General features: G+C 52.0%; 1 protein-coding gene and 2 non-coding genes across 3 annotated transcripts; all 3 read right to left on the reverse strand.

The window, feature by feature from the left end:
* Positions 1-12,791: 12,791 nt before the first annotated feature.
* LOC123039184 (uncharacterized) lies at positions 12,792-16,752 on the reverse strand. Its single transcript, XM_044462450.1, has 10 exons — positions 16,744-16,752; positions 16,379-16,636; positions 16,159-16,271; positions 15,934-16,054; positions 15,730-15,850; positions 15,172-15,229; positions 15,010-15,071; positions 14,315-14,529; positions 14,161-14,232; positions 12,792-13,697 (listed from the first exon to the last, which is right to left on the reverse strand). The coding sequence occupies exons 1-10, from the start codon at positions 16,750-16,752 to the stop codon at positions 13,656-13,658; spliced, it is 1,071 nt and encodes a 356-aa protein (XP_044318385.1). The 3' UTR covers positions 12,792-13,655.
* LOC123047789 (small nucleolar RNA Z223) lies at positions 13,194-13,284 on the reverse strand. The gene has a single exon (XR_006423151.1). It is a non-coding gene; the product is annotated as a small nucleolar RNA Z223 (small nucleolar RNA).
* LOC123047901 (small nucleolar RNA U36a) lies at positions 13,338-13,422 on the reverse strand. The gene has a single exon (XR_006423212.1). It is a non-coding gene; the product is annotated as a small nucleolar RNA U36a (small nucleolar RNA).
* Positions 16,753-24,386: the final 7,634 nt, after the last annotated feature.

A 24,386-nucleotide genomic window follows, 5' to 3' on the forward strand; every position in this document is an offset into this window, starting at 1 on the left:
TGGAGTTGCATGAGTGTAAAATGCTTATTCTACACCCATACTAACACTATATACAAAATCTAGTAAAACAATGTACAAAATAGTAATTCTGAAGAAAAAAAATTGTCCAAGTTGTTAACTTGCTACATTGTTCAAAAAATTACTGGATTTTTGTAATACTATATTACGATATTTTGTGTAGTTTTTACTAGGTGTGGAGAATAAGATTTTTTTTTCCTTTCTGCTATGTTTTTAACTTTGTAGTTTTACGCAATGCGAAAGCCTTTACGGGCAATATACATTTTCTTACATTCTCCTTTGACTTTGGACGTAACTAAATAGAACTGTATTCCCATCTCATGTTTCCTATTTGAGCAAAACTACGGAATTCTCGTTGATGCGCACACCGTTTTAGCCACTAATATTACGCTCACCGTGTGCCTCACATGTCATTCTCTCTAGCTCATTAATTAGTTGGATCCATGCAGAGACTTCTAGTTTGCACGCAATTGCACAACACCCATGCATTCGCCCCGCTCCTTCTCGATGGAAAGCAACACGTAGGCGTGCGTGACACACGATGAGGTGGAGACAAGCGGAAATTTGCAAGGGTACGCACCTGTCAAGTGTTGTCCGGTCACTTGATTGCCTCGTGATTCATGAAGTGGTTGAATCTCGTACGAGGGCAGAGTAAGTTTTAAGGTTCAGTCATTGAAAATTATGACTTTTATTTGAAACTTACGATTTTCTTGTTCGCTCTTATCAAGTTTCAGAGATAATTTTAAAGACAACTTTTATCGTTTATAGGCACAAAAATCATGATTTATCGGTCGCTCGTACTAAGTTTCAAGAATTGAAACTTATCATTTATTTTCAAAAATCGTCAGTGTATTCAAGATGGTTCTTTTTCGAAAGCTCACGTCACGAGAAACACGAATATGAAAATAAAAATTAATTTGGACTTATCATCCAAAAGATATAAAGGTTTGAAAATCGAAAGCCAAAAAATAAAAGCACGCGCCGGGACTCAATACCCGCACTTGCGTGCCCCAAATCCGCTCCCTGGTGAGAGGCGGTCAAACTAGCCAGGCAAAAGACGTAATTGCTATATAATCCTCGTTAATTTATTTTTCTCAACATACAACTATGCATGACATAACATCCACCTTAATATGCAACTATCCTTGAGAATTTTTTTGTTCGTTATGTCACTTATATTTTATAGGTATTTTACAAGTACGATTATGTAATATATTAAACCATACATACTTCCAGGTTTGGTTCTCCTATTATTACTCCTTTTGTTTGCGAGAAGGCAATGTATATTCAATTGTCCAACCTTTATAGGACTATCCTTACAAAAATAGAAAATAACACACATGTCCAAGTGTATATCGCCATAGTCTTCCTCCTGCAATCAACGGTGACGCGTCGTGAGGATTGATGGCGCGTCTGGATCTCCAAAAAAACTCTCGGAGCAAGCATAACGTTGTTGTAGCGGCTGGGATGTCACTGTTTAAGCTCGAAGAAGCCAGTGGCAGCGAATCAAGGATCAGATTGTCGTCTCGGGGAAGAAATCAACACTGAGGGCTGGGAAATCATCCTTGACCTATCCAGACAGGACCGTGGAGGCCTAACCTCACTAGCTTCCCGACGAAGTTGAACTACGTCGTGCTTCGTCGAATGAAGAAGAAGCCGAAAGACCAAAACATGAATTGTCGCTATCCACTGTGTCATATGACACCGTCTAAGACCACTTGGATGAAACATAGGCAAGAATGGGGCCCAAGACCTAGCCCTCACAGATGCTCCACACACTCTCCGCCGATGCCAATCAACATTGTAGGAACGAGGACAAAACAAGGAAAATTTCTTCCACGCGAATGATAACAACATCACTTCGGCACCACCGACCAGACAAGCAGACTGAACTCTAGCCAGGGCTAGGAAGACACAAACTCCACAACCAATCTCCAAATTGTGGTTCACCCCACCTCACTAGTGCGGGAAGGCAGCCAAAGAAGAGTGGAATTGGCGGTAGGTGCACATACAATAACTCTACCTGCTTATGTGTTGATGAGTCCAAATTACGTGAATACTTTGGTGCTTATTTTGTGCCTACATAGTAGGCTTTGTAGAATTTTACCGCCTTCGCGTACTTTTTTATCGTTTATCCTGAGGAAACACTTTTGAAGCAAATAAATGCTTATGGAAGGAATTCCAGGAAATTATGGTGGAATCATGTTATTTGATGTGATTATCATCTACCATAAAAGAATAAGTCAAGTGGACCAGAAGAGGGGCCTCACTAGCGCCTCCAGAGCAAAAGATGGTCAACCATATGAGCGCATCCGCTCATATGGGCGGTCGTATAAGGTGCCCGGGGGATCGCCTCGTCAAATATTTCCACCCCGTGAAATCGGATCGGAGATCGGAGACACACAGACGCCAGAAACTCGTCCAAAAGGAGGAACCCTATCCTCCAGAGCGAATCAGGAGGGGGATTGGCAAGGAGGAGATTGCCGCCTTCACCACCATCCAGAAGGAGGGCTTCAACATCAGCACCACTATCATCATCACCATCCCCAGCGCCATCCTTTTCATCGTCCATTGTCGGATATCAGGTTCCGGCAAAACCCTTGAGGTTCGAACTCTTGGGTGTGCGCGAAGATCTTCTCCCTACCGATTCACGCCCACAACCTCACCGCGATTCTAAGTTAACACGATGAACACCACAAGGGACGCAAGGTTTATACAGGTTCGGGCCACCGTTATGGTGTAATACCCTACTCCTGTGTGTGGTGTGGTGGATTGTCTCTTGGGCTGATGATGAACAGTCACTACAAGAAATATGTCAACTTGTGACATTGACTATTGGTCACTAAAAGGTCATTATTTTTCATTTACGACCTTTTTGTGACCAAAAACAGAAGGTCAAAAGCTGGCGGTCGTAAACTGAAATTAACGACCTACTCTGTGAGAAGGTCGTAGACGTTTACGACCAAAACAGCAGGTCGTTGAACCCATGACCTTTTGTTTTGGTCACTGGTTGTCTACCCAGGCCATGTCGGATCCGACATGGCAATCTGGCATGGCAAAATTACGACCAATTCAAAAGGTCGTTACTTAGAATCAGCCCGGTCCATTTCAGTGCTTTAGATGTGCCGAGCCCATTAATTCAGTCTTTCTATTTCTTTTTCCTGTCAATTTTTGGTCGACTTCATGGGACAAGCCCAACGTTGCACCCTTTCTATTTCCAGGGCTGTGATCCTTTTTTGGTTTCTTTTTTGGGCTGCATCTATTTCTCAATTGGGCCTCGGCCTTTTTACAGTCCATTTCCTTAGTTTTTACGTTTGTTTCCTGTGAATATTATTTGGAAAAGGGCCTTTTTATATGCCAAATACTATTAGGTCCCACTTGTCAGGTTCTAATTAAAGACAGTCAATGTTTCAATTTCCACACAATTATTTCAGTCAGAACAGCAAACAAATGAGAATTATCAAACCACATGCCAATTTTGGCTAATAGCACAATCTTTAAATAATTCATTTCACCATTACATGTGATACTATCAGAACATATAACTCCTACTACAAATACACTCCAGACTTCTTCACTTTTCTGGACTATCAGAACACGCCACTTCAAACTTGAAATTTCCTAGGCCTGGAGCTCCCTGTAAAAGGGTGAACACAAAGTCGTTAGAGTAGCATTTTCATTCCTGGAGTAGATATTCAAACCTCCAGGTTTAGTGTATAGACTATCTGGAAAATATATATTTAACAAAATTTCACAGAAATACAGATTTATGTATCGAATGTATGATAAAGCAGCAGAAATGCAGATATATGTCTATGAAACAATAGGTCAACTAGAGATTCATGTCTACAATTTGCTAGCGAAGAAAATAACAAGTCAGGATACAGAACATGGTTTCAATTTGTTCTTTGCATATTACATCAGTAGTTCTGTTGCAGGGTTCTGGTACATCATGTTCTACATTGTCGGCATTCTGGGAACGGGGGTCCCCAGACTTGCCTGCCTGCGACCTGCGGCGTGGCTCAAGTGGGGGCCCAATGCAGCCCAGCTTCATCAGCTCAAGCTCAAGACCCTCGCGGGGCGGACGACAGGAAGCTTCCTCAGGAGCAGCCTTCTCAGACAGGCTCGCGAGGAGGCGGAGAGATCAAGGCAGGGCACCTCCCGAGGAGCCCATGACGCAAGCCATGACGATCGAAGGCCAGGCAGGCGCCAGGCGGGCGCCGGCCTGCACAGTGTCCTTGTTTCCCTTTTGGTGCAAAGGGGGAAAGCACGGACCAAGGCATCAGGCAAAGGTTATTGTTTCGGTGCAACATGACCAAGACCAGCAGAGCGGCAGGATGGAGGTCATCGTGGAGCCTAGGGCGGCGTCATCGTCAGATCCTTTGGCAGCCGAAGACCAACTTTAGTCAGGATAAGTGTACCAGATGTTCTCCTTCAAAATGGCCAATTGTTGGCGCCCTTCCCGCTCATTATTTGGGAAGAGGCCCAGGGACTCGCTCTATAAATAGGACTAGCCACCACAGGGTAGAGGCATCTAGAAACAGATCGATCAGAGAAAGAGAGAAGCGACTGAAATCACCCAAGCAGTTCATCGCACCAGCTCAAGAACAGCCCCTCGCGAGGCTCTTCTCCCTTTGTACTGTTCACCATCAGCCCCTGAGGAAATCCACCATACCACACACTGGAGTAGGGTATTACACCACAATGGTGGCCTGAACCAGTATAAATCTCGTGTCCCCTGTGTGTTCATCTTTCTTGCTTAGATCCTTGCAAGACTACGAGATGTGAGCCGGTAGGAAAGAGATCTTCATGCGCACCCCAGTGTTCAAACCTCAAGGGTCTGCCGGAACCCGAAATCCGACATTTGGCGCGCCAGGTAGGGGGTGCCCCGGAATCTTTCTTCCGCTAGTCGCGTCTGATCTTCCGCCGTGTCCATGGCTGACGCTCGCCGAGCCCGCGCCGAGCGTCGGGTTGCTCTTGCCACCTGCGTCGCCCAGACAGCGCCCGTCGGCGGTCGCCCTCGTCGTTCCCCGTCGCCTGCCGCCAACGTCGCCACTGGCCCGGCGGGGAACGAGCAGCAGGCCTCGTCCCTGCATCCACCGGTGCGGCGCAATGGCCGCACCGCCACCCCGTCGCCAACTCCAGCCGGTTCGTTGTCTCACGCCCGTCGCGCCCCCACGAACGCGCCGCCCGCTCCTACGGCCGATGCCGGCACTGGGGCCAGGGGGCTCCGACCCTTGCCCCCCGCCTTGCGGCAGGTGCAGTGGCCGCCCAAGTTCAAACCTGAGATGCCGCCGCGCTACAACAGCGCGACGGATCCGCTGGTTTTCCTGCTGGCGTACGAGGAGGTTGTCCTCAAGGCCGGGGGCGACGACAGGGTGATGGCCAACTGGTTTCCCTTGGCCCTCACCGGCGTTCTGCGCATGTGGCTGCTGCACCTACCGACGGCCTCCGTGACCTCCTAGGGGGAACTGCGCGGCCTCTTCCTCGCCCATTACGCCACGCCAGTACCCCCAGTTATCGCAGCCCTCCTGGGTGGCTCTTAGGCGCCACCTTCGAGCTACCATGTCAAGCCGTTCACCCGCCAGATCAGTGCCGCCTCCAAGCGCCGAGAAGCCCCCCCCCGGGCTGGGTGGCGCCCAATGCCGACCTGGCCTTCAACTCGGACGATCACCCCTCCAACCCCGCCGGTTCGGGTGCGCTTCCGACGTTGTGCACCCCCACCATCCGCCAAGTGGCCGTCACCAGGACCCTCATCGACGGCGGGGCTGGCCTCAACATGCTCTCTGTGGAGGCCTTTAGCCTCCTCCACGTGCCACTAGAGCGGCTTTAGCCCAGCAGGCCTTTCTCGGGAGTCGGAGTCGGTTCCACCGCCTCCTTGGGGCAGATTCGTCTCCCGGTGACCTTCTGCACCTACGACAACTTCTGCACAGAGCTAATCGACTTCGACATCACCCCCATCGGCCTCCCCTACAACGCCATCCTCGGCTACCCGGCCTTGGCCCGGTTCATGGCAGCGACTCACCCGGCGTACAACCTCATGAAGACGCCCGGGAGTAGCGGTGTCCTCACCGTGTCAGGAGACACAAGAGATGCACTGCAGGCGCTCAAGCTCGCTTTCAAGACGGCCGCGGTGGTGCAGCCCGCCAGCACTGAGGCCCTTGAGCCCAAGGGGGCTGCGCTGGCCAAGAAGAAGCAGTTATTCACCCAAGACAAGGCGGAAACCGAGCAGGTACCAGTCCACGAGGACGGATCCACTGACGCCACCTTCACCATAGGCGCCAACCTCGAACCCGAGCAGGAGGAGGCCTTGGTGAAGTTCCTACACGCGAACAAGAAGGTGTTCGCATGGGAACCTGATCAGCTAGATGGGGTCCTGAGGGGAGTGATTGAGCATCACTTCAATGTGTGCCCCAACGGACGCCCCGTGAAGCAGAAGGCAAGGCGGCAATCCATTGAGAAACAAGCTTTCATCATCCAAGAGACCCGCAAGCTAGAGGCGGCAGGAGTCATTCGCGAGGTCCGCTACCCAGATTGGTTGGCTAACCCGGTTGTCCTGCCAAAAAAGGGAGGAAAGGAATGCATGTGTGTCGACTTCACCAACCTTAACAAAGCCTGCCCGCAGGATCCGTTTCCGCTTCCTTGCATCGACCAGATCATCGACTCCACCGCTGAGTGTGACCTGTTGTGCTTCCTAGATGCCTTCTCAGGCTACCACCAGATCAAGATGACAGTGGAAGACGTGGAGAAAACGGCATTCCTGACCCCGTGTGGACTGTACTGCTATACATGCATGCCATTTGGGTTGCGCAATGCAGGTGCGACCTTTCAGCGGCTGATGCACATCACCTTGGGTCGGCAGCTCGGGAGGAGTGCTGAGGCTTATGTCGATGACATTGTGGTGAAGTCTCGGGAGGCAAAATCCCTAATAGAGGACTTGGAGGAAACCTTCGCGAGCCTCAATGAGGTGGACCTTCGGCTCAACCCGGAGAAGTGTGTGTTTGGAGTCCCCTCGGGCAAGCTCCTAGGCTTCCTCGTATCCCACAGGGCCATCGAGGCCAACCCGGAGAAGGTCAAAGCAGTCGAAGACATGAGCCCACCGAAGACCCTCAGAGAAATGCAGAAGCTCACCGGGTGTGTGACCGCACTAGGACGGTTCATCTCCAAGCTGGGGGAACGAGCACTGCCCTTCTTCAAGCTGATGAAGAAGAAGGGCCCCTTTGAATGGACTGAAGAGGCGGACAAGGCGTTCCAGGATCTCAAGTGGTACCTAACCAGCCCTCCGGTGATGGTAGCTCCGCGTCCTCAGGAGCCCTGGTGCTCTACCTTGCAGCCACCCCCTACTTCGCCAGCACAGCCCTGGTGGCGGTTAGGGAAGAGCGTCGGATCAAGGCCGCAACAACCGTCCGGGTCGAAGCAAAGCAAAGCCAAGAAGGCCTCGCGGAGACCGAGACCGCGGCCGAAAAGGATCAGCCGCAGCAGGGGAGCACCCCCGGAGCAGAAGAGGCCCCACCAAGCGACCAGGCGCTGGGGGCTCCGTCATCTCGGGAGGCACCCCAACCTCCAGAGGACGCCAGCAACGCCAGCACTCTCAACCTCGTCGAGCACCTTGTGTACTTCGTCAGCACGGTGCTATGGGATGCAAGGGCACGGTACCCTATGCCCCAAAAACTCCTCCTCGCGCTATTGGTGGCCTCACGTAAGCTGCGGCACTACTTCCAAGGCCATCCCATCAAGGTCGTCTCGGCATACCCCTTGGAAAGGGTACTTAGGAGCCCCAACTCGGCTGGAAGAGTCGCTGAGTGGAACATCAAACTGCAAGTGTTTCAGCTAGAATTCAGCACGACCAGAGTCCTCAAGGGGGCTGCACTTGTAGATTTCGTGGCAGAATGGGCAGAGGCGCCAGGCCTCGAGGCTGGCAAGGATTGATCACTTTCCCCGGGAAGCGAGGCACCGGACGGCTGGGTCATGTACTTCGACGGGGCGTTCTCTCGGCACGGCGCGGGGGCTGGCGTAGTGCTCGTATCTCCCACTCAAGACAAGCTCTACTATGCCATGCAACTCTGTTTCCGGCATGGAGAAAAGGTCTCCAACAACATAGCAGAGTACGAAGGCCTGATAGCAGGCCTGAAAGCCGCAGTCGCCTTGGGGGTAAAGCGCCTCATCATCAAGTGTGATTCACAACTCCTCGTCAACTTCTCCAACAAGGTATACGAGCCGAAGGACGAGCACATGGAAGCCTACCTTGCGGAGGTTCGTAGGATGGAGAAGCAGTACTGGGGGCTGGGGTTGCAGCATGTGCCTCGCGGCACCAATTAAGAGGTTGATGACATCGCCAAGAGGGCATCCAGGCAGCTGCCTCAGGAGCCTGGCATCTTCGAGGAGCGACTCTTCAAGCCCTCGACGGCACCATCACTATCAAGCATGGCGCAGCCTCGGGAAGAGCTCCCTCAGCCGCCTGCCTCGGGAGCCTCGGTCTGCGGCCCGGCCTCAGGGGCACGCCTGCTCCTGGCGTTGGAGCCTCAGGAAGGATGCTGGATCGCAGAGCTTAGGAACTACTTGACACAAGGGACCCTACCGGAGAAGGAGGAAGCAGAGCGTGTGGCGCGACAGGCCACGGCCTACTGCATCAAGGATGGAGAGGTCTACCGGAGGCGACCAAATGATGTGTCCCCACATCGCATTTCCAGAGAGCAAGGGAAGGAGCTGCTGGCAGACATACGCGGTGGAGACTGTGGGCATCACTCATCATCACGAACCCTCGTTGGCAAGGCGTTCCGCAGCGGGTTCTATTGGCCCACGGCACTCAGTAACGCCATTGAGATGGTGAAGGCTTGTGAGGCCTGCCAATTCCATGCCAAGCAGATCCATCAGCCGGCAGGGGGCCTGCAGACTATACCCCTCTCATGGCCGTTCGCGGTCTGGGGGCTGGATATTCTGGGCCCGTTCCCTCGGGCGCCAGGGGGCTATCACTATCTCTACGTTGTCGTGGACAAGTTCACCAAGTGGGCTGAGGTGGAAGCTGTCCGCACCATCCCCCGCGGGCTCCGCAGTCAAGTTCATCAAGGGCCTCGTGAGCCGATTTAGGGTGCCTAACCGCATCATTACCGACAACGGTTCGCAATTCACCAGTAACCTCTTCAAAACATATTGCGCTAACCTTGGAACGCAGATATGCTACGCTTTGGTAGCACACCCCCGGAGCAACGGCCAGGCTAAGCGAGCCAACGCGGAGGTCCTGAGGGGCCTCAAAACCAAGACCTTCAAGAAGAAGCTGGAGGCCTACGGCAGGGGCTGGTACGACGAGCTCCAGTCTGTGTTGTGGTCCATCCGCACGACCGCGGCCAAACCAACTGGCAGACTCCGTTCTTCCTCGTCTACGGAGCTGAGGCTGTCCTCCCTCACGAGTTCAGGCGTCGTTCCGCACGGGTCCTGGCGTTCGACGAGGCGCAGTAGGACGCCATGCGGGGAACGAATCTCGTGCTGGGGGAGGAACGCCGTCGAGAGGCCGCACTACGAGCGGCAAGGTATCAACAGGCGCTGCGACGATACCACTGCCGCAACATCCTCCCCAGGACTCTTGAGGTAGGGGACCTCGTGCTCAGACGGGTCCTCTCCAGGGAAGGGTTGCACAAGCTCTCTCCCATGTGGGAGGGCCGTTCAAGGTTGTTCATGTTTCCAGGCCCGGCTCCGCGCGCTTGTAGACCCAGGAGGGAGTACCCATCCAGAACGCGTGGAACATTCAACATCTCCGGAGATTCTACCCTTGAGCGAGGCCTAGTGCCTGTGAAAAAGGCCCGGTGCCTGTGAAGAAGGCCAACGCCTGTGAAGCTACCATATTTTGGGAAAGGCCCGGTGCCTGTGAAGAAGGCCAACGCCTGTGAAGCTACCGTATTTTGGAAAAGGCCCGGTGTCTGTGAAGAAGGCCAATGCCCGTGAAGCTCGCCGCCCGTGACACTCTCACGTAATAATGAGTGGGGCTGTACACGCCCCGGAGTCTCCGGAGTGCCGCCCTTGGGCCTCGGGGGCTCCTGCCCACGCCAAGTGGTAGCACTTAGCTCCGCGCTAGTGAGAAGACGTCGAACACTAGATTAGGTGCCAGATGCGCCTTTTTCATTTGCTTTCTGCAGTTGATTTGTTCTCTCCTATTTGAAGTTTTATCAAAGTTGTCGCTGTCTCTGGCTTGAGACCCTTTGTCTTTTTCGCTCACTTGCCTCGGTTTTCCCTCGCGCAAGTCTCGCGAGGGAGGTACGCGGGTACCCTCACGAGTGTTTTCTGCCCCGGTCGTCTGAAGCTCTCCTATTCGAGTCCGCTGAGGGAGCACCACTCCCAGTCCTTGCCCCACGGGCATCGCGACGCGAGCACATGGCCTGGGTCAGTCGCTCCACAACCAAACTGGAAGCTACCCCTCTTGACTAATCCTTGTAGGACATGAAGCGCGCGGCGAGGCCTCGGCCTCGAGAGGCAAAGACCACGACAAGCCTCCCTGAGTTAAGCAACTCCCGCACACGGGCACACGGCACGGAGATGTAGCACAGAAATAGCGGAAACAGCATGACAAAGTAACGGTAACAGTTCAACACGCCCCCGCGGGGCCCTACACTACTTTCTCTTTTTGCGCAGGAAAGGAAGAAAGGCAAAACAGGCATGACTTGCTCGGCACCAGCTCACGGCGAGGGCTCGTATTTCCTTCGAGGCTTAGTCAGATTCCCTCCTCTCGCTTCACCGGGGCGCGATGGCAGACCGACCCGCTACCTTCCCCCAGGCAGACGCGACGACACGGGGGCTGGTCGCGACCCCCACTGGAGGAGCTGCTGTCTGAAGGAGAGTCGCCAAAGCTTGGCGAGCCATGGGCGCCGCTACCCACGCGCCTGCCGCCACCTTCATCCTGATCAACGCCGAAGCTGGGCACCCGGCCGTGGTCATCGTCTTCGGGGCAGCACCCAGCACGGCGACCGTCTTCCCCGAACACCATCACGTAGAGGGTGGTGTCGCTGTCGAACCTAAAGTGCAGGGTGCACCGCCGGCTCAGGCCACGCGCGCGGGCAAAAGTTTGCCAGCCATGGGTCAGGGCCAAACCCTCGGCGGCAGAGGCCTCCAGCGAAGCCCAGGAGGCCCTGCTGCAGCAGCCGTCCGCCTGAAGCTAGAGGCCTCCCAGAGCGCCGGCCGGAAGTTCACCTACAAAGAAGCGAGGAAGTTGAGCCAAGTGTTGGTCGGGTCCGCCGACCACATGATGAACTCCGGCAGCACCTCCGCCGAGCGGAAGCGTGGCCTGGGGCTCGCGCAGCCACGGCGTGCCTCCCATCGGCGACCGGGCGCTCATCGCCGCGCAGGGAGGCGCCTCCACGACCACGGGAAGCCACCAAAGGGGACGCAGGGTGTTTGTGGGGGCGGCCCCGGCCGCGCTTGGTCGGCGGAGAGTCAGGCCCTTCCTGATGAGCCTTTCCCTTCTCCGCGGCCGAGAACCTCTTCGGCGGAGCCATGGGGATAGCGAGCAGCTGGGGTGAAGAAGAAGAGGAGTAGCAGAGGGAGATGAATTGGAATGGCTAGCGTCGTTCTGTACTTATAGCCGGAGAAGGCCAACCGTTGGCCTCCACGATCGCAGGTAATCGTGACCTGTTTTTGCATGTAGGGACTTGTCAAGTCGTGCGGTTGCCGAAGCGTCATGGGGAAGCGAAGACGCCCACGTCCAATCAATCGCCACATGGCGCCCAAGGCCGCAGGCTGTTGGGGCCCGCGGCGCTTCGCACTTGCCCCTTCGCTTCTCTACTAAGCCAAGTCCGGGCGCGCCTTGGGCCCGGGGGCTGCTGTCGGCGTTCTGGGAACGGGGGTCCCCAGACTTGCCTGCCTGCGGCGTGGCTCAAGTGGAGGCCTAATGCAGCCAAGATTCATCAGCTCAAGCTCAAGACCCTCGCGAGGGGCCAAGCCTCGCGGGGCGGACGACAGGAAGCTTCCTCAAGAGTAGCCTCCTCAGGCAGGCTCGCGAGGAGGCGGAGAGATCAAGGTAGGGCACCTCCCAAGGAGCCCGTGATGCAAGCCATGATGATCGAAGGCCAGGCGGGCGCCTGCCTGTGCAGTGTCCTTGTTTCCCTTTCGATGCAAAGGGGGCACGCACGGACCAAGGCATCAGGCAAAGGTTACCGTTTCGGTGCAACATGACCAAGACTAGCAGAGCGGCAGGATGGAGGTCATCGTGGAGCCCAGGGCGGCGTCATCGTCAGAGCCTTTGGCAGCCGAAGACCAACTTTAGTCAGGATAAGTGTACTAGATGTTCCCCTTTAAAATGGCCAATTGTTGGCGCCCTTCTCGCTCATTATTTGGGAGGAGGCCTAGGGCCTCGCTCTATAAATAGGACTAGCCACCACAGAGTAGAGGCATCTAGAAACAGATCCATCAGAGAAAGAGAAAAGCGACTAAACTCACCCAAGAAGTTCACCGCACCAGCTCAAGAACAGCCCTCACGAGGCTGTTCTCCCTTTGTACTGTTCACCATCAGCCCCTGAGGCAATCCACCACACCACACACTAGAGTAGGGTATTACACCACAATAGTGGCCTGAACCACTATAAATCTCGTGTCCCTTGTGTGTTCATCTTTCTTTCTTAGATCCTTGCGAGACTACGAGACGTGAGCCGATAGGGGAGAGATCTTCATGCGCACCCCAATGTTTGAACCTCAAGGGTCTGCCGAAACCCGAAATCCGACATACATGCACATGAGATAGATGGACTTGGTGCACATGAGATGAGGGTGGAAGGAGGAGGAGCAGGGCATACCTAAGGTGTCCAGGTCCTGGAGCTCATCGGAGATGTTGTAGGCTCGCCGGCATTGACAGCCACCACAGCAAGCTGGGTGATGTACAAACTGAAGTTGCGTTCATTTAGTTGCAAAACAACAAAGTTTGCTAGTTCCTGTCCATCAACAATCACACAAGCATCACTTGTACAGTAGTAGGAGCAAAATTGATATGAGTTAGAAGGAGCAGAGTTCGACTAGTACAGCCAGCAGAGCTCAACTAGTACATCGCAGTACACATGAACCATCTATTCCACAGCACAAGAGTAAAATCTTGCTATAACCAGTAGATTATCCCCTAAAAGAAGCTAATTAGGCACCAATACACAAGGCACGTCAAGCACATACTAAATAAGCCACGGCCATAATACATGAGTACTAAACAGATCTTGTATAATAGGTTTTTCAGTCATGAATTTTCAGAAGCAGAACTAGCATGTTTGTTGAAAGTGTTTTTCATCACAGCCATGGTCAAACAGAACACATGAATCTAAAAGAATGACAATGATGAGAGTGTCTCTTTTTGCCTCATATTAAGAAATTCAACCATGTTTTCCCTTGTCCTTCATGAATTAATCAGAAGCATGGGTAAGGTTCAAATCACTACCACTAATCCAAAGAAATGGCAAATGCTGCAAAGGTTTGGCAAGTAAACCATTTCTCTATCCGCGCCCACTACACCCCCCTCAGACCAGGAGCAACAAAGAGGGATAGTAGAAGCTAAGTGCAAACAGGACAAAAAGCAGAAGAATTTAAAAAATGTAACTTATGAGAAGAACAAAGTGCACAATTTTTTTCTCTCAGATGCCAACCACAAGGGTAGCACAGATGATGCAGACATATCAACATGGCATCAGTTCAGACCGCCCGTCTGCTTGTACTCCCTTCATAGAGAAAGATTTTAGACCAAAAAATTATCAACAAAGATCAAAGCAACTTAAAAAATATGAACAGATTTGTCCAGTCATTAGGTGTCCAAAAAGATGGTGTTTTATTCGGTTTTCATCGTTGTCCAGCCATATTCTATACATAGTAAACAACAAAATAAAAAAAACTGAAAAATAGATGACATGTGAGTAAGTAAAAGATGTAGATCAGCAAGGATCAAACTAGTTCAAAGAAATCTGTAACCAAATGTACAGTAACAATCATTTCGTATTAATCAATGGTTCTGTTTTGATCCAAACTAGATGAATTCAAGGGTAATCTATTATGTGACAGTAGAGGAGTGAGTGCTATTGTACAGTTAGAAAAATGCTACACACATAGTAGTATTACTGAGTGCATAAACACAATTTTCTTGGCTGATCACCACATGCAAATTCAGTCGCATTTACTGGTCTTAACTGCATTATGTACTGCATTGGCCCTGTCTTCGGAGTTCATGAACGTTCCCAGGTATTTGATCCACTCGGCCCTCTGCACAAAACCATATCAGACACAGCATTAGTTTTGTCAGTTCAGATAGCTGCGCAGATTACAGGGGTAGTGATAAATGTACCTGCAACGGCGTGTCCTCTTCGGAGGGTACGTAGGCTGCGAAGCTGCAACCTTTATCTTGATTCGTGCTCACGAAATGCGCGCGAAACTGCGAGAGTTTGCCTGCGTCTGTCCCGTTGACAAGCTGCACATTTCCAGTTGCATATGCCTGGAGCACGCACTGAGAGGCCACCTGAGGTGATGTTATCCCCTTCAAGTTCTCCAGCATCCAAGTAGCTGCACATGTAGCAAAATTACTCCAGGACCCAAATAAACAAAGCATTATAAGAAGAAAGCATTTAACTCTGCAAAGATTCTTGAATGTTGGTGTGACCTCAGTCTGGCGACTCCGTTGCTCGCTCACCTCAAAGGACACTGCAAGCAGAGGTGGAAACAAGGAAATTACTCCGGTAAGTTGTCGGCAGCTGTGGAACTGCATACACGGTACGGGGTACGGTGTGCAAATACTTGCATACTCTTCTTGGTATACGTGTATCTGGAAAAGCGGTGGTGTCGAGGGAGTAGTTGGCGAGGGGGGCGGCGAAGGACTTGATCCTCCCCGTGTGAGCGATCGTTCATTAGACAAAAGCATATGTTACTCCACGAAAAAAAGAATTATGACAGCACAGATTTTTCATATAAACAAGACAGAAATGTGAGATAAAACATCTTCAAGGAAAACATCATGGAGAAAAGGGGGCTTATGCATATAAATACTTTGAATGCTCCTCATGCACTCCGTCGTCATTTTGTAGTGCGGATGCTGGATGTGCGTCAGGCTGCCAATGATACAAGAACATCAGAGTTAATTATGATACCCTTTTACCATGACACACTTATTACAGAAAAAAGAATGCAGTTCTAATTTATCCATACAACCTTACCTTGTACAGAACAAGTGCCTTATCACCATCAGTATTGTAACCTGTCTGGACACCTGTAAAGGGACATGTCAGGTAAATTTACCAACAGAAAAAGGGATGCAAAATCATGTTCCAGTTCAGATCAATCTATCATGAAAAAACATATATAACTCCCACAGAATCATTTTATGTAGTTGTAAATTGTCCTGAAAACTTGCGCACTTAATGATGGTTACATCCATCTTATAGAATAATCAGTTTCCAATATAAGTTAGGTGAAGCAGAACACAATGCATAAACACGAATAAAAGATAGGCTATCAATCAAACATGACACATTGTCACTTCCCCTGCTGTACAGCCACCCTAATAATACTTTAGAGGCGTCCACCATCATGCACCTAACTGGCTAGCTAACTCAACAGATGTGACTGATGGATGGCACACTGCACCAAATTCCATAACTAATAAGTAGATTCTAAAACATCGGTGCGGTCACCATACAAAAAGTTTCTATGGTCCAAACTCAAAGCAACGCACAGCAAAGGATTTTTTCAGTTACGAATGAGCATTACCTAAGATTTCTTCGTAGATATTGTGACTGCGCAATGCAACATTCAGAAATGAAATGAAATCAATAGTATCTATTGTACCTTCCATGGAGGAGTCCACCGGTTTCCCATTATGGCCTTCTCCCTAACAAAGGCATACAAACAAAGTCATCACTCTGCAGTCAGTGTCAAGTAGTAGTACATTACAGATTACCACTCTGTACTTACAGATTTGAGCCCTAGATTTTTGTTGCTCTGGACGGCGATGGCGTCCTCGAGCTGCAGTATCTCGGACTCTATCATCGTCACCCGCTCCAGGACCTCCGACATGATGACTAAGCGGACGAACCTAATGCCAACAAGAAGCAACCGCGCAAAATGAGCCACTAACACCGCCGCCACCAGCAACCGGCGGACAAACACGAGACACCGACAGATAAACACGAGACAAACCTCTCGACGGTGCCCCTGGTGAACCATGGCGCATCGGCCCCCGGATCCGGCTCCAGCAGGATGGTGTAGCCTCCCTTGGCAATCTGGTCCTGGGCGGCCATCTTGGAAGTGCTCTACAAAAACGCCATTGCCATGGGGTACATTGGTACGCCAATCATCAATCAATCTGCAGATGAACTAATGGCGAGTGTGTATGCAGTATGAGCGAGTGTGTGCCTACCTGCGTGAGGAGGTAGCTCTTGCCGTCCCAGGCGTTCTTGATGACCTTGATGTCCTGCCCGTAGTATATCTGGAACAGCCTCGCCTCCTCCACCCGTGACACCGGCCCGGCCACCACCGCCGCCGGCTTGCTCGCGGCCGGCGCCGTGAGGTGCAGGAGTAGAGCCGCCCACAGCCACAGCAATGCCGCGCTGGGGATTGGGGAACGCGGTGAGGATTGAGGGAGAGGGACGGCATCTGCTGGACGTGATGGGCGTCGCTACGGGACGCATCGAGGAAGGAGGTGGTGGCGGGACGCGCCGCTGCAGGACGGGGAGGAGGTGGCGGCGGCGAGGAGATGAGGGAGGGGGTGGATCTGGCCGCCACCATGGCCATGGCCGTGCCATGCGGCTTGGTTGGTGGGCATCGAAGAGGGCGGAGCACAGTCGCCGCTGCCGCGCCGGAATTGGTGGGAACGCCACCTGCGAAATCCTAGCCGTGGGAAGGGGTTGGGGATGAGCTATCAGGGACGCGAGAGGCGGATCTGGCCGGAGGGGAGGGAAGAGCGGATGCAGGGGAGCTCGGATCTGGGCTGCGCGCCGGCGAGGCCCGCCGGAACATGGCGGAACAAGAGGCGTAGGTGGCGGCGGCAAGGGTTTCGGGGGAGGGATTGTGGGTGCGTGAGGGAGCGAGGGGCAGAGAAAGAAAGGAGGCAGAGAAAGAAAGGAGGCGGGGGGGTGGATGGAAAACGTCCACGAGTAGAGCTAGGGTTTCGGCTTAGGTGGGCTTGGGGTTGGTGTGGTGGGCCGAGGACTGCTGTTGGATCCGCGACCATCCGACGGTGTTCCGTGCACGATCCGCGTGAGACGTCCGCGGACATCTCAGAATGTAGTACCACGGTATGACCATTTAAATTGGCCGTAGTTGACTAAAAATATCGTGTTAAAATCATATCAGCTATTTTATGACCTGAAAAAATTCGAAAAGAAAATGAAAAACCTTCTCATTGTGTCACCAAATGTGAATAAGTTTTCAGGAAAAGTAACAAACATGAAATAAGATAAATATCTTTAAAAATATGTCATGAGAATTGAGTTTTTGGGCAAAAAAAAACATTTTCCATTTTTTGAATGTCCAAAATGAATTTTTTTGTGAAGGACCTACCAAATATTTGTTTCAAAATTTTACCAAATCAATTTTCTAAAATACTAGGACATATTTAATGCACAATTGACGAAATGGTTGGGTGTAAAAAGTTTTGATCAACCTCTAGTGAAAAAGACAAATCTCCGCCGATTCAGCTGGAAGCGGGTCAAATTTGAACTGCAGCTGTTTCGTAGTTTGCTCTTTATTTTTTTCCAAAAATCATTTATAGGTACATAAGTATCTATTTAATCATAGAAACACAAAAGGTTTTCTAAGATTCAACCACTAGCTAGGAACGGTCATTCCCGCCGTTTTGACCGCATTTTGAAATGGGCTTAAAAATTAAAAAAATTGCAAAACCGTCGCATTGTGTCGTTATATGTGGCCAAGTTACCAGCAAAAATTATAAACTTGTAATACGACAATTATTTTAAAAAAGTGTTCTCAGAAACGAGCTATCAAGTGTTAAGATGCATGGCTTTCAACCCAAATGCTCAATCTTATGGCCACATTCATGGCATAGTCTGTTCAAATGATCTCATATTGTGCATAACGGTGCATATTGGAATTCCAAACAATGTTGCCTAAGGGAGTTTTCATTTTCTTTGCACGGAAAATACATTTTCCATTTTCTGAGTGCCCCAAATGAGGTATTTTTGTGAAGGACCTACAAAATATTTGTTGCAAAATTGGACCAAATCAATTTTATAAAATACTAGGCCATATTTAATTCACAATTGACAAAATTGTTGGGTGTAAAAAGTTTTGATCCACCTCTAGTGAAAAAGACAAATCTCCACCGATTCAGCTAGAAGCGGGTCAAATTTGAACTGCAGCTGCCCCATAGTTTGCTCTTTATTTTTTCCAAAAATCATTTCTAGGTACATAAGTATCTATTTAATAAGAGAAACATCAAAAGTTTTCCAAGATTCAACCACTAGCTAGGAACGGTCAAGCCCGCCGTTTTGACCGCATTTTGAAACGGGCATAAAAAATCAAAAGAATCAAAAAATTGGAAAACCTTCGCATTGTGTCATTATATGTGACCAAGTTTCCATGAAAAATAATAAACTTGTAATACGGAAATTATTTTTAAAAAGTGTTCTAAAAAATGAGCTATCATGCATGAAGATTCATGGCTTTCAAGCCAAATGATCAATCTTATGGCCACATTCATTGCATAGTTTGTTCAAATGATCTCATATTGTGCACAAGGGTGCATCTTGGAATTCCAAACAATGTTGCCTAAGGGAGTTTTCATTTTCTTTGCACGGAAAATTCATTTTCCATTTTCCGAGTGCCTGAAATGAGTTTTTTGTGTGGAGGACCTACCATATATTTGTTGCAAAATTGGACCAAATCAATTTTCTAAAATATTAGGTCATATTTAATGCACAATTGATAAAATGGTTGGGTGTCAAAAGTTTTGATCCACCTCTGGTGAAAAAGACAAATTCCCGCCGATTCAGTAGGAAGCGGGTCAAATTTGAACTGCACCTGCCTCATAGTTTGCTATTTATTTTTTCCACAAATCATTTCTAGTCACATAAGTACCTATTTAATCATAAATACATGGTTTGGCGGGGATACGTCGAGGTTTGGACGGTGGCCGAGGGCCCCAACTCTAGAGTGTGTAAACTCGCATGCCCGCTGTGTGGTCACCGCGTGACCGTGGTGTTGCCATGTGTTCTGGGCGGCCTAGGCATGTCTAGTGGGTTGGTCACTCCCCAGGTAGGTGCTAGGAAGAAAATCACAACATAAGATTCTCACGAGGTGACCGGTTGATGCTCAAACATGAATAAGAAGTCAAGTGTTTGATTAGTGGTACGGGAAATGCACATGGCTAATGGGCGTGAGTTTTGGCTGAGGATGATTAGTTACTAAGAAGACCGTCTTCACAAATTTTCAGCTCAAAAGGAGGAGCCTAGGTGGTACTTGCTTTGCAAAGTACAACACTGGACATAAATACGAATGTTGAAGCTGGGCTCAAAATAATGAATGGATTGAGCTGGCATTTGGTGGAGGATGGTTATTTGGGCATAGGAAAGCACTGTAGAAAATGGATACCATTTGGACATGCCAAAGTGGTACTTCCTTCACAAAGTGTTTTTCTGAAGAGAATAGGAAAATGAATATTTATTAATTATTTTTGAACTAGGCAAGGAAGGTTTTTTACATATTTGACGAAGATATGACCCAAAGAATTTATGAGATTTTTTTTGGGAATTTTGGGAATGACAGAAATATAGGTTGCTTCACAAGCTAGGGCAAAAACTGCCACATGGACATGACACATAGGCAAAACTGATGAGGTGGCACCTAGTCATAGCAACCCACCACAATTTACAAGGTTATGACCATCTATATTGGTCATGATCAGCTAGAAATAAGGCAGCGAACCAGTGCTGTCTGCTTTATGACCATTTCGTGTAAGGAAATTACGACCTTTCTGGCCAAAATGGTCGTTATAGTTTAGGGTTTGGAGCCCCCGAACAGCTTTTGACCAATTGGTCTGAAATGGTCATAGATCTATGACCAATTCTTCCAGGGTCACTGATAGAAGGTCACTAGTTGACATATTTCTTGTAGTGAGTACATGGGAAGAATAGCCTCGCGAGGGGTGTTCTTGTGGTGGTGGTATGCGGATGAACCTCTCTCTTGTACTGTGGTGGATAGCCCTATATATAGAGGCCCTGGTCCTCTTCCCAAATATTGAGAGGGAAGGGAGCCAACAACGGCCATTCGAAAGGGGACAGCTAGTACAAGATATCCTGACTAAAGGTGGTCTTCGACTGCCAAAGGCACTGGTGATGACGCCGTCTTGGGCTCCACGGTGACCTCCATCCTACCGTCCTGCTAGTCTTGGTCTTGTTGCACCGATATGGAAACCTTCTCTTGATGCCTCGGCACTCCGCGTCTGCGCTTGCCCCTTTGCACCAAAGAGGAAACGTGGATGCTACGCACGCTGGCACCCGCCTGGTCTTGATCGTCATGGCTTGCGTCATGAGCACGTCGCGAGGTACCCCTTGCCTTGATCTCTCCGCCTCCTCGCGAGCCTGCCTGGTGAGGCCGCCCCTGAGGAGGCCTTGTGTAGCCTGCCCCACGAGGCTTGGCCCCTCGTGAGGGTCTTGAGTGTTGGTTGATGAAGACGGGCTGTACTGGGCCGCTGGTGAGCCATGCTGCAGGCCGCAGGCAGGCAAGTCTGGGGACCCCCGTTCCCAGAACGCCGACAGTAGCCCCGTGCCCAAGGCGCGCTCGGACTTGCCATAGTAGCGAAGCCAAAGGGCAAGTGCGGAGTGCCGCAGGCCCCAACAGCCTGCGGCCTTGATCACCGCGTGGCGGCTGATTTGACGTGGGCGTCTCCGCTTCCCCATGCTCCCTCTATATCCGCCTGGCTAGGCGGCCACAAAGTTGTACACAGTTATTTCCTCTTCGCTGCCCGCGTGCTTCCTGTTCCCCTTTCTTCCTCGAACCTCTGTTTCCGCTTCCAATCTGACTTGAGCTCTGCCCCCTCCATAGCCATGGCGCCAACTAACCAAGAGAAAGGGAAGAAGCCCGTACCCTCGTCCAGCTCGCCTCTGGCAATCGAGCCCGCCGTCGGCCGATCGCTGGTGCTCAATCTGGAAGCCTTGGACAAGGTATGCTCCGCACTCGCCTCTAGCTTCAACGAGTGCGGAAAGATGATGGCTTGGCCTACGTCCCATGCTTCCGTCGACAGGATCATCACGGAGGTTCGATTCTTCGTCGATGCCCTGTGGGCTGGCCTGGTTCCTCCTTTCTCCGCCTTTTTCAATGCGGTGATTTCCCACTATCAGATCCATATGATGCATCTTGATCCTCAATCCGTTACCCTTCTTGTTGTCTTCGCCTTCGTCTGTGAAGCCATGGTGGGCATTTCTCCTTCCATTGCCCTCTTGCGCCACTTCTTCTCCTTGCGCCTGACCGACCATTGCAGTGCTCAGGGTGCGTGAGCTTCCAGGCCGTGGCAGAGACGGCCGCCTCGGGGATTAATTTTGGCCTTCCACCTTCCACGAGCGGGTTCCAGACGCGGTGGCTGTATGTGGATGTTGGAGTGCCCAGCCCCCTGCTCTTGCATCCGACATTGTCTACTATCCCCAATCCGGGCTGGGGCCACGAGAGGCTCGTGAGCCCCCGGGTTTCCTTCGTTTGGCGCCGACTTAAGAGGTTGAGAGATCTCGGCGTGACTACACCCCAGGTGGTGAAGGAGTTCCTCCAGTGTCGCATTGCTCCTCTCCAGCGCCACTCCCGACCGATGTGGGCCCTGACCGGATACCAGGACCGCATGAGGCTCCAGGAGACGGAGCTGGCGCTCAAAATGCTGAAGAAGGTGCTGGAGGTCTTGACAGGCGACCCCTCGCCGGGCGATATCCGGCATGGGGGCAGCCTCTTGTATCTCTACTCAGGCGGGGCCGAGTTCGCGAGACAGATGCCTCACTTCGACGAATGGGGGTTGCGCCCGGCTGGCCTTGTGGGGCCTCTCGAGAATCCCTTCGCCGTGGCTCCCTTCCCCATCGCCAACACCGATCTTGCCCCAGGAGCGGGTGCAAGGAGGCAAGCATCGCTTGAAGTTGGAGGCTCTGGTGTCGTGGTGCTGACATCGCACGGGGCTCCCGAGGCATCATCCTCCGGAGCTTGTGAAGCCCTCCCTGACGCAGTTGTCGATGGGGGGACACGACCCGCGACTTCTGAGGCCGGAGCCCCCGAGGCCTCGGCAGGTCATCAGGAAGTGGTGCCCGATCGCTCCTCCTAGCTTGGCGCCCCTGAGGTTGGATGCCTGAGTGCTTCATCATCCGCACCGCACACTGGTCCTCACGTTGAGCGCCTGGGTCGGTTCCGCGTGGACTTTGACGCCCTCCGCAAGAGGAAGGAGTCTTCGAGTGGCGGTGGGGCCTCTTCCGCCTGTTGAAGCATAGGAAGTACTTCGCCATAGATGAGTAAGTACCTCATTCTTGTAATTCCTCAATTGCTGCTCCCTTTCCTGACTGTGGCCCTTCAGGATCCCTCCTGCCAAGCTTGCGGAGTCTGCCAAGAAGCAACTTCCTCCAGCCTCGCCTCCATTTCTGGCCTTGAGTGTCCCGAGCTTGCGTGCTGCCCCTGAAGCGAGCTCGGCCGGAGAAGTAAGCCAGCCCGCAGGGTGCCTTGAGCCTGTGCCCTTGCCGCCTTTCCTTTGCGACCTTGCTCGGGGCGTGACCAGCCAGCCCAGGGCTCCTCCTCTGATCGTGGACGGCGAATGGTTGATGTTGGTCCTTGGCTCTGCTTCTGAGGATGGATGTGCGCCGGCCAGGGTCCCTTGCTGAGCCCGTCCGGTCATCGTGGGGGAGCCAGCCCCCAGCCCCCTGCCGAGAGGGGGCGCACCGCTTCAGGGCCTGCCGGCGGCGGAGGACGGCATCGACGACGTGCTCAAGCAAGCGCGGGAGTGAAGCGTCGTTCGCCAAGAGTTCCTCCGGAAGGCGATAGATGTGATGGGCCAACTTGGTGGAGAGCTCGCGGACGTGGACGTGTGTCTTGAAGCTGAAGGCCTGCGGCTGATTGAGGAGCAGGGCAAGCTGAAGGCGGCAGTCAACCTTGCGTGTCATCAGCGGGAGCTTGACAACGCGAAGGCCGAAACATCCCTTGCAGCCTCGCGAAAGGCCTGCTCCCGAGCTATTGAGGAGGCTCGGGAAGCAGACCAACGGCGCAGGTCGCGGAGAAGCACGTGTGGGAGCTCCAAGCCTGGAGCGCTTCCCTGGAGCAGCAGGTGGAGCTGCGTCAGGCCGCCCTTGCATTGCTGAAGGGGACGCCCGTTGAGGAGGAGGAGCTCTGGAGGCGTGAGGAAGCGCTGACGCTAGAGGCCGCCGAGCGCAATCTCGACCTTGAGCGGTTGGAGACGAGGGAGCGCCAGGTTACTCAGGCGGAGGACGATGTTGGCGTGCGGGAGGCTCGAATCCAAGAAGAGGTCGACTGCCACGTGGCGGAAGTTCGCGTGGATCTTGTGCGCGAGTATGACCAAAGGTTGGAGCTGATTGAAGATGAGGCTGCGAGCAGGACTGCCGCCCTCAGGTCCAAGCTGACCGAAGCGACAAAACGCGCGGAGGCCACCGCAACCACCCTGGTCTTGGCGCAGACTGAGTTGGCCTCCTCCCGTGCCGAGCTGCTTCTTCTTCAACGGCGGGTTGACGACACTGAGTCCGTTGCGCGGCAGAATAGAGAAGAAATTCTCCAGCGGCAGACGCTGGAGCGCATGCATGGCCCCATGCTCCAAGTGCTCAGGGACAGGGCCAACACGACCCTAGGCAATATATGCGATGCAATCGCTCCGCACCCTCACGTGACCAACTATGCCGGCCATCTCCAGTTCTTCACTGACGTGGTGACGCATCTGCAGAATCGCTCCGAGAGAGCTCGCCAGCTTGTCGAGGAGAGGAGCCGCAGCCTGCTCGGGCGTGCATTCTCCCGCGTCTTCAGCCATCTTCAGGACAGAGCTACCCACTTCGACTTCGACGCCGTCATTGCTCCAGTGCCCGTGGCCATTCGAGGCGACCTGGCGCGGTGGGTAGAGGACAACGTGGATGCACTTGTTAGGGCCTTCGCTTCCGATGGTGACGGGGTGATAGTCATCGCGGATGAAGGTGACGTGGTGAATGGCGGTGAAGACGGCGCCAATGACGGTGATGGCGATGCCAGTGACGGCGACAACGGCACCAGCGATGCCTCTAGAGGCGACCAAGAGGATGTAGTGAGCGATATGTCTGACTGATCCTGTGTCTCCCTGCTCTTTATCCTGCACACAAAAAGCTCAGGCGCGGCCCTGAAGGTTGTAAGAGCATTTTTGGGAGGGGAAGCCCCTCATGTGAAAAAGATTGTTGTCCGCATGTTTTAGGAGT

Source organism: Triticum aestivum, chromosome 2B, assembly GCF_018294505.1.
Source record: "Triticum aestivum cultivar Chinese Spring chromosome 2B, IWGSC CS RefSeq v2.1, whole genome shotgun sequence".
Classification (NCBI taxonomy): Eukaryota; Viridiplantae; Streptophyta; class Magnoliopsida; order Poales; family Poaceae; genus Triticum; species Triticum aestivum.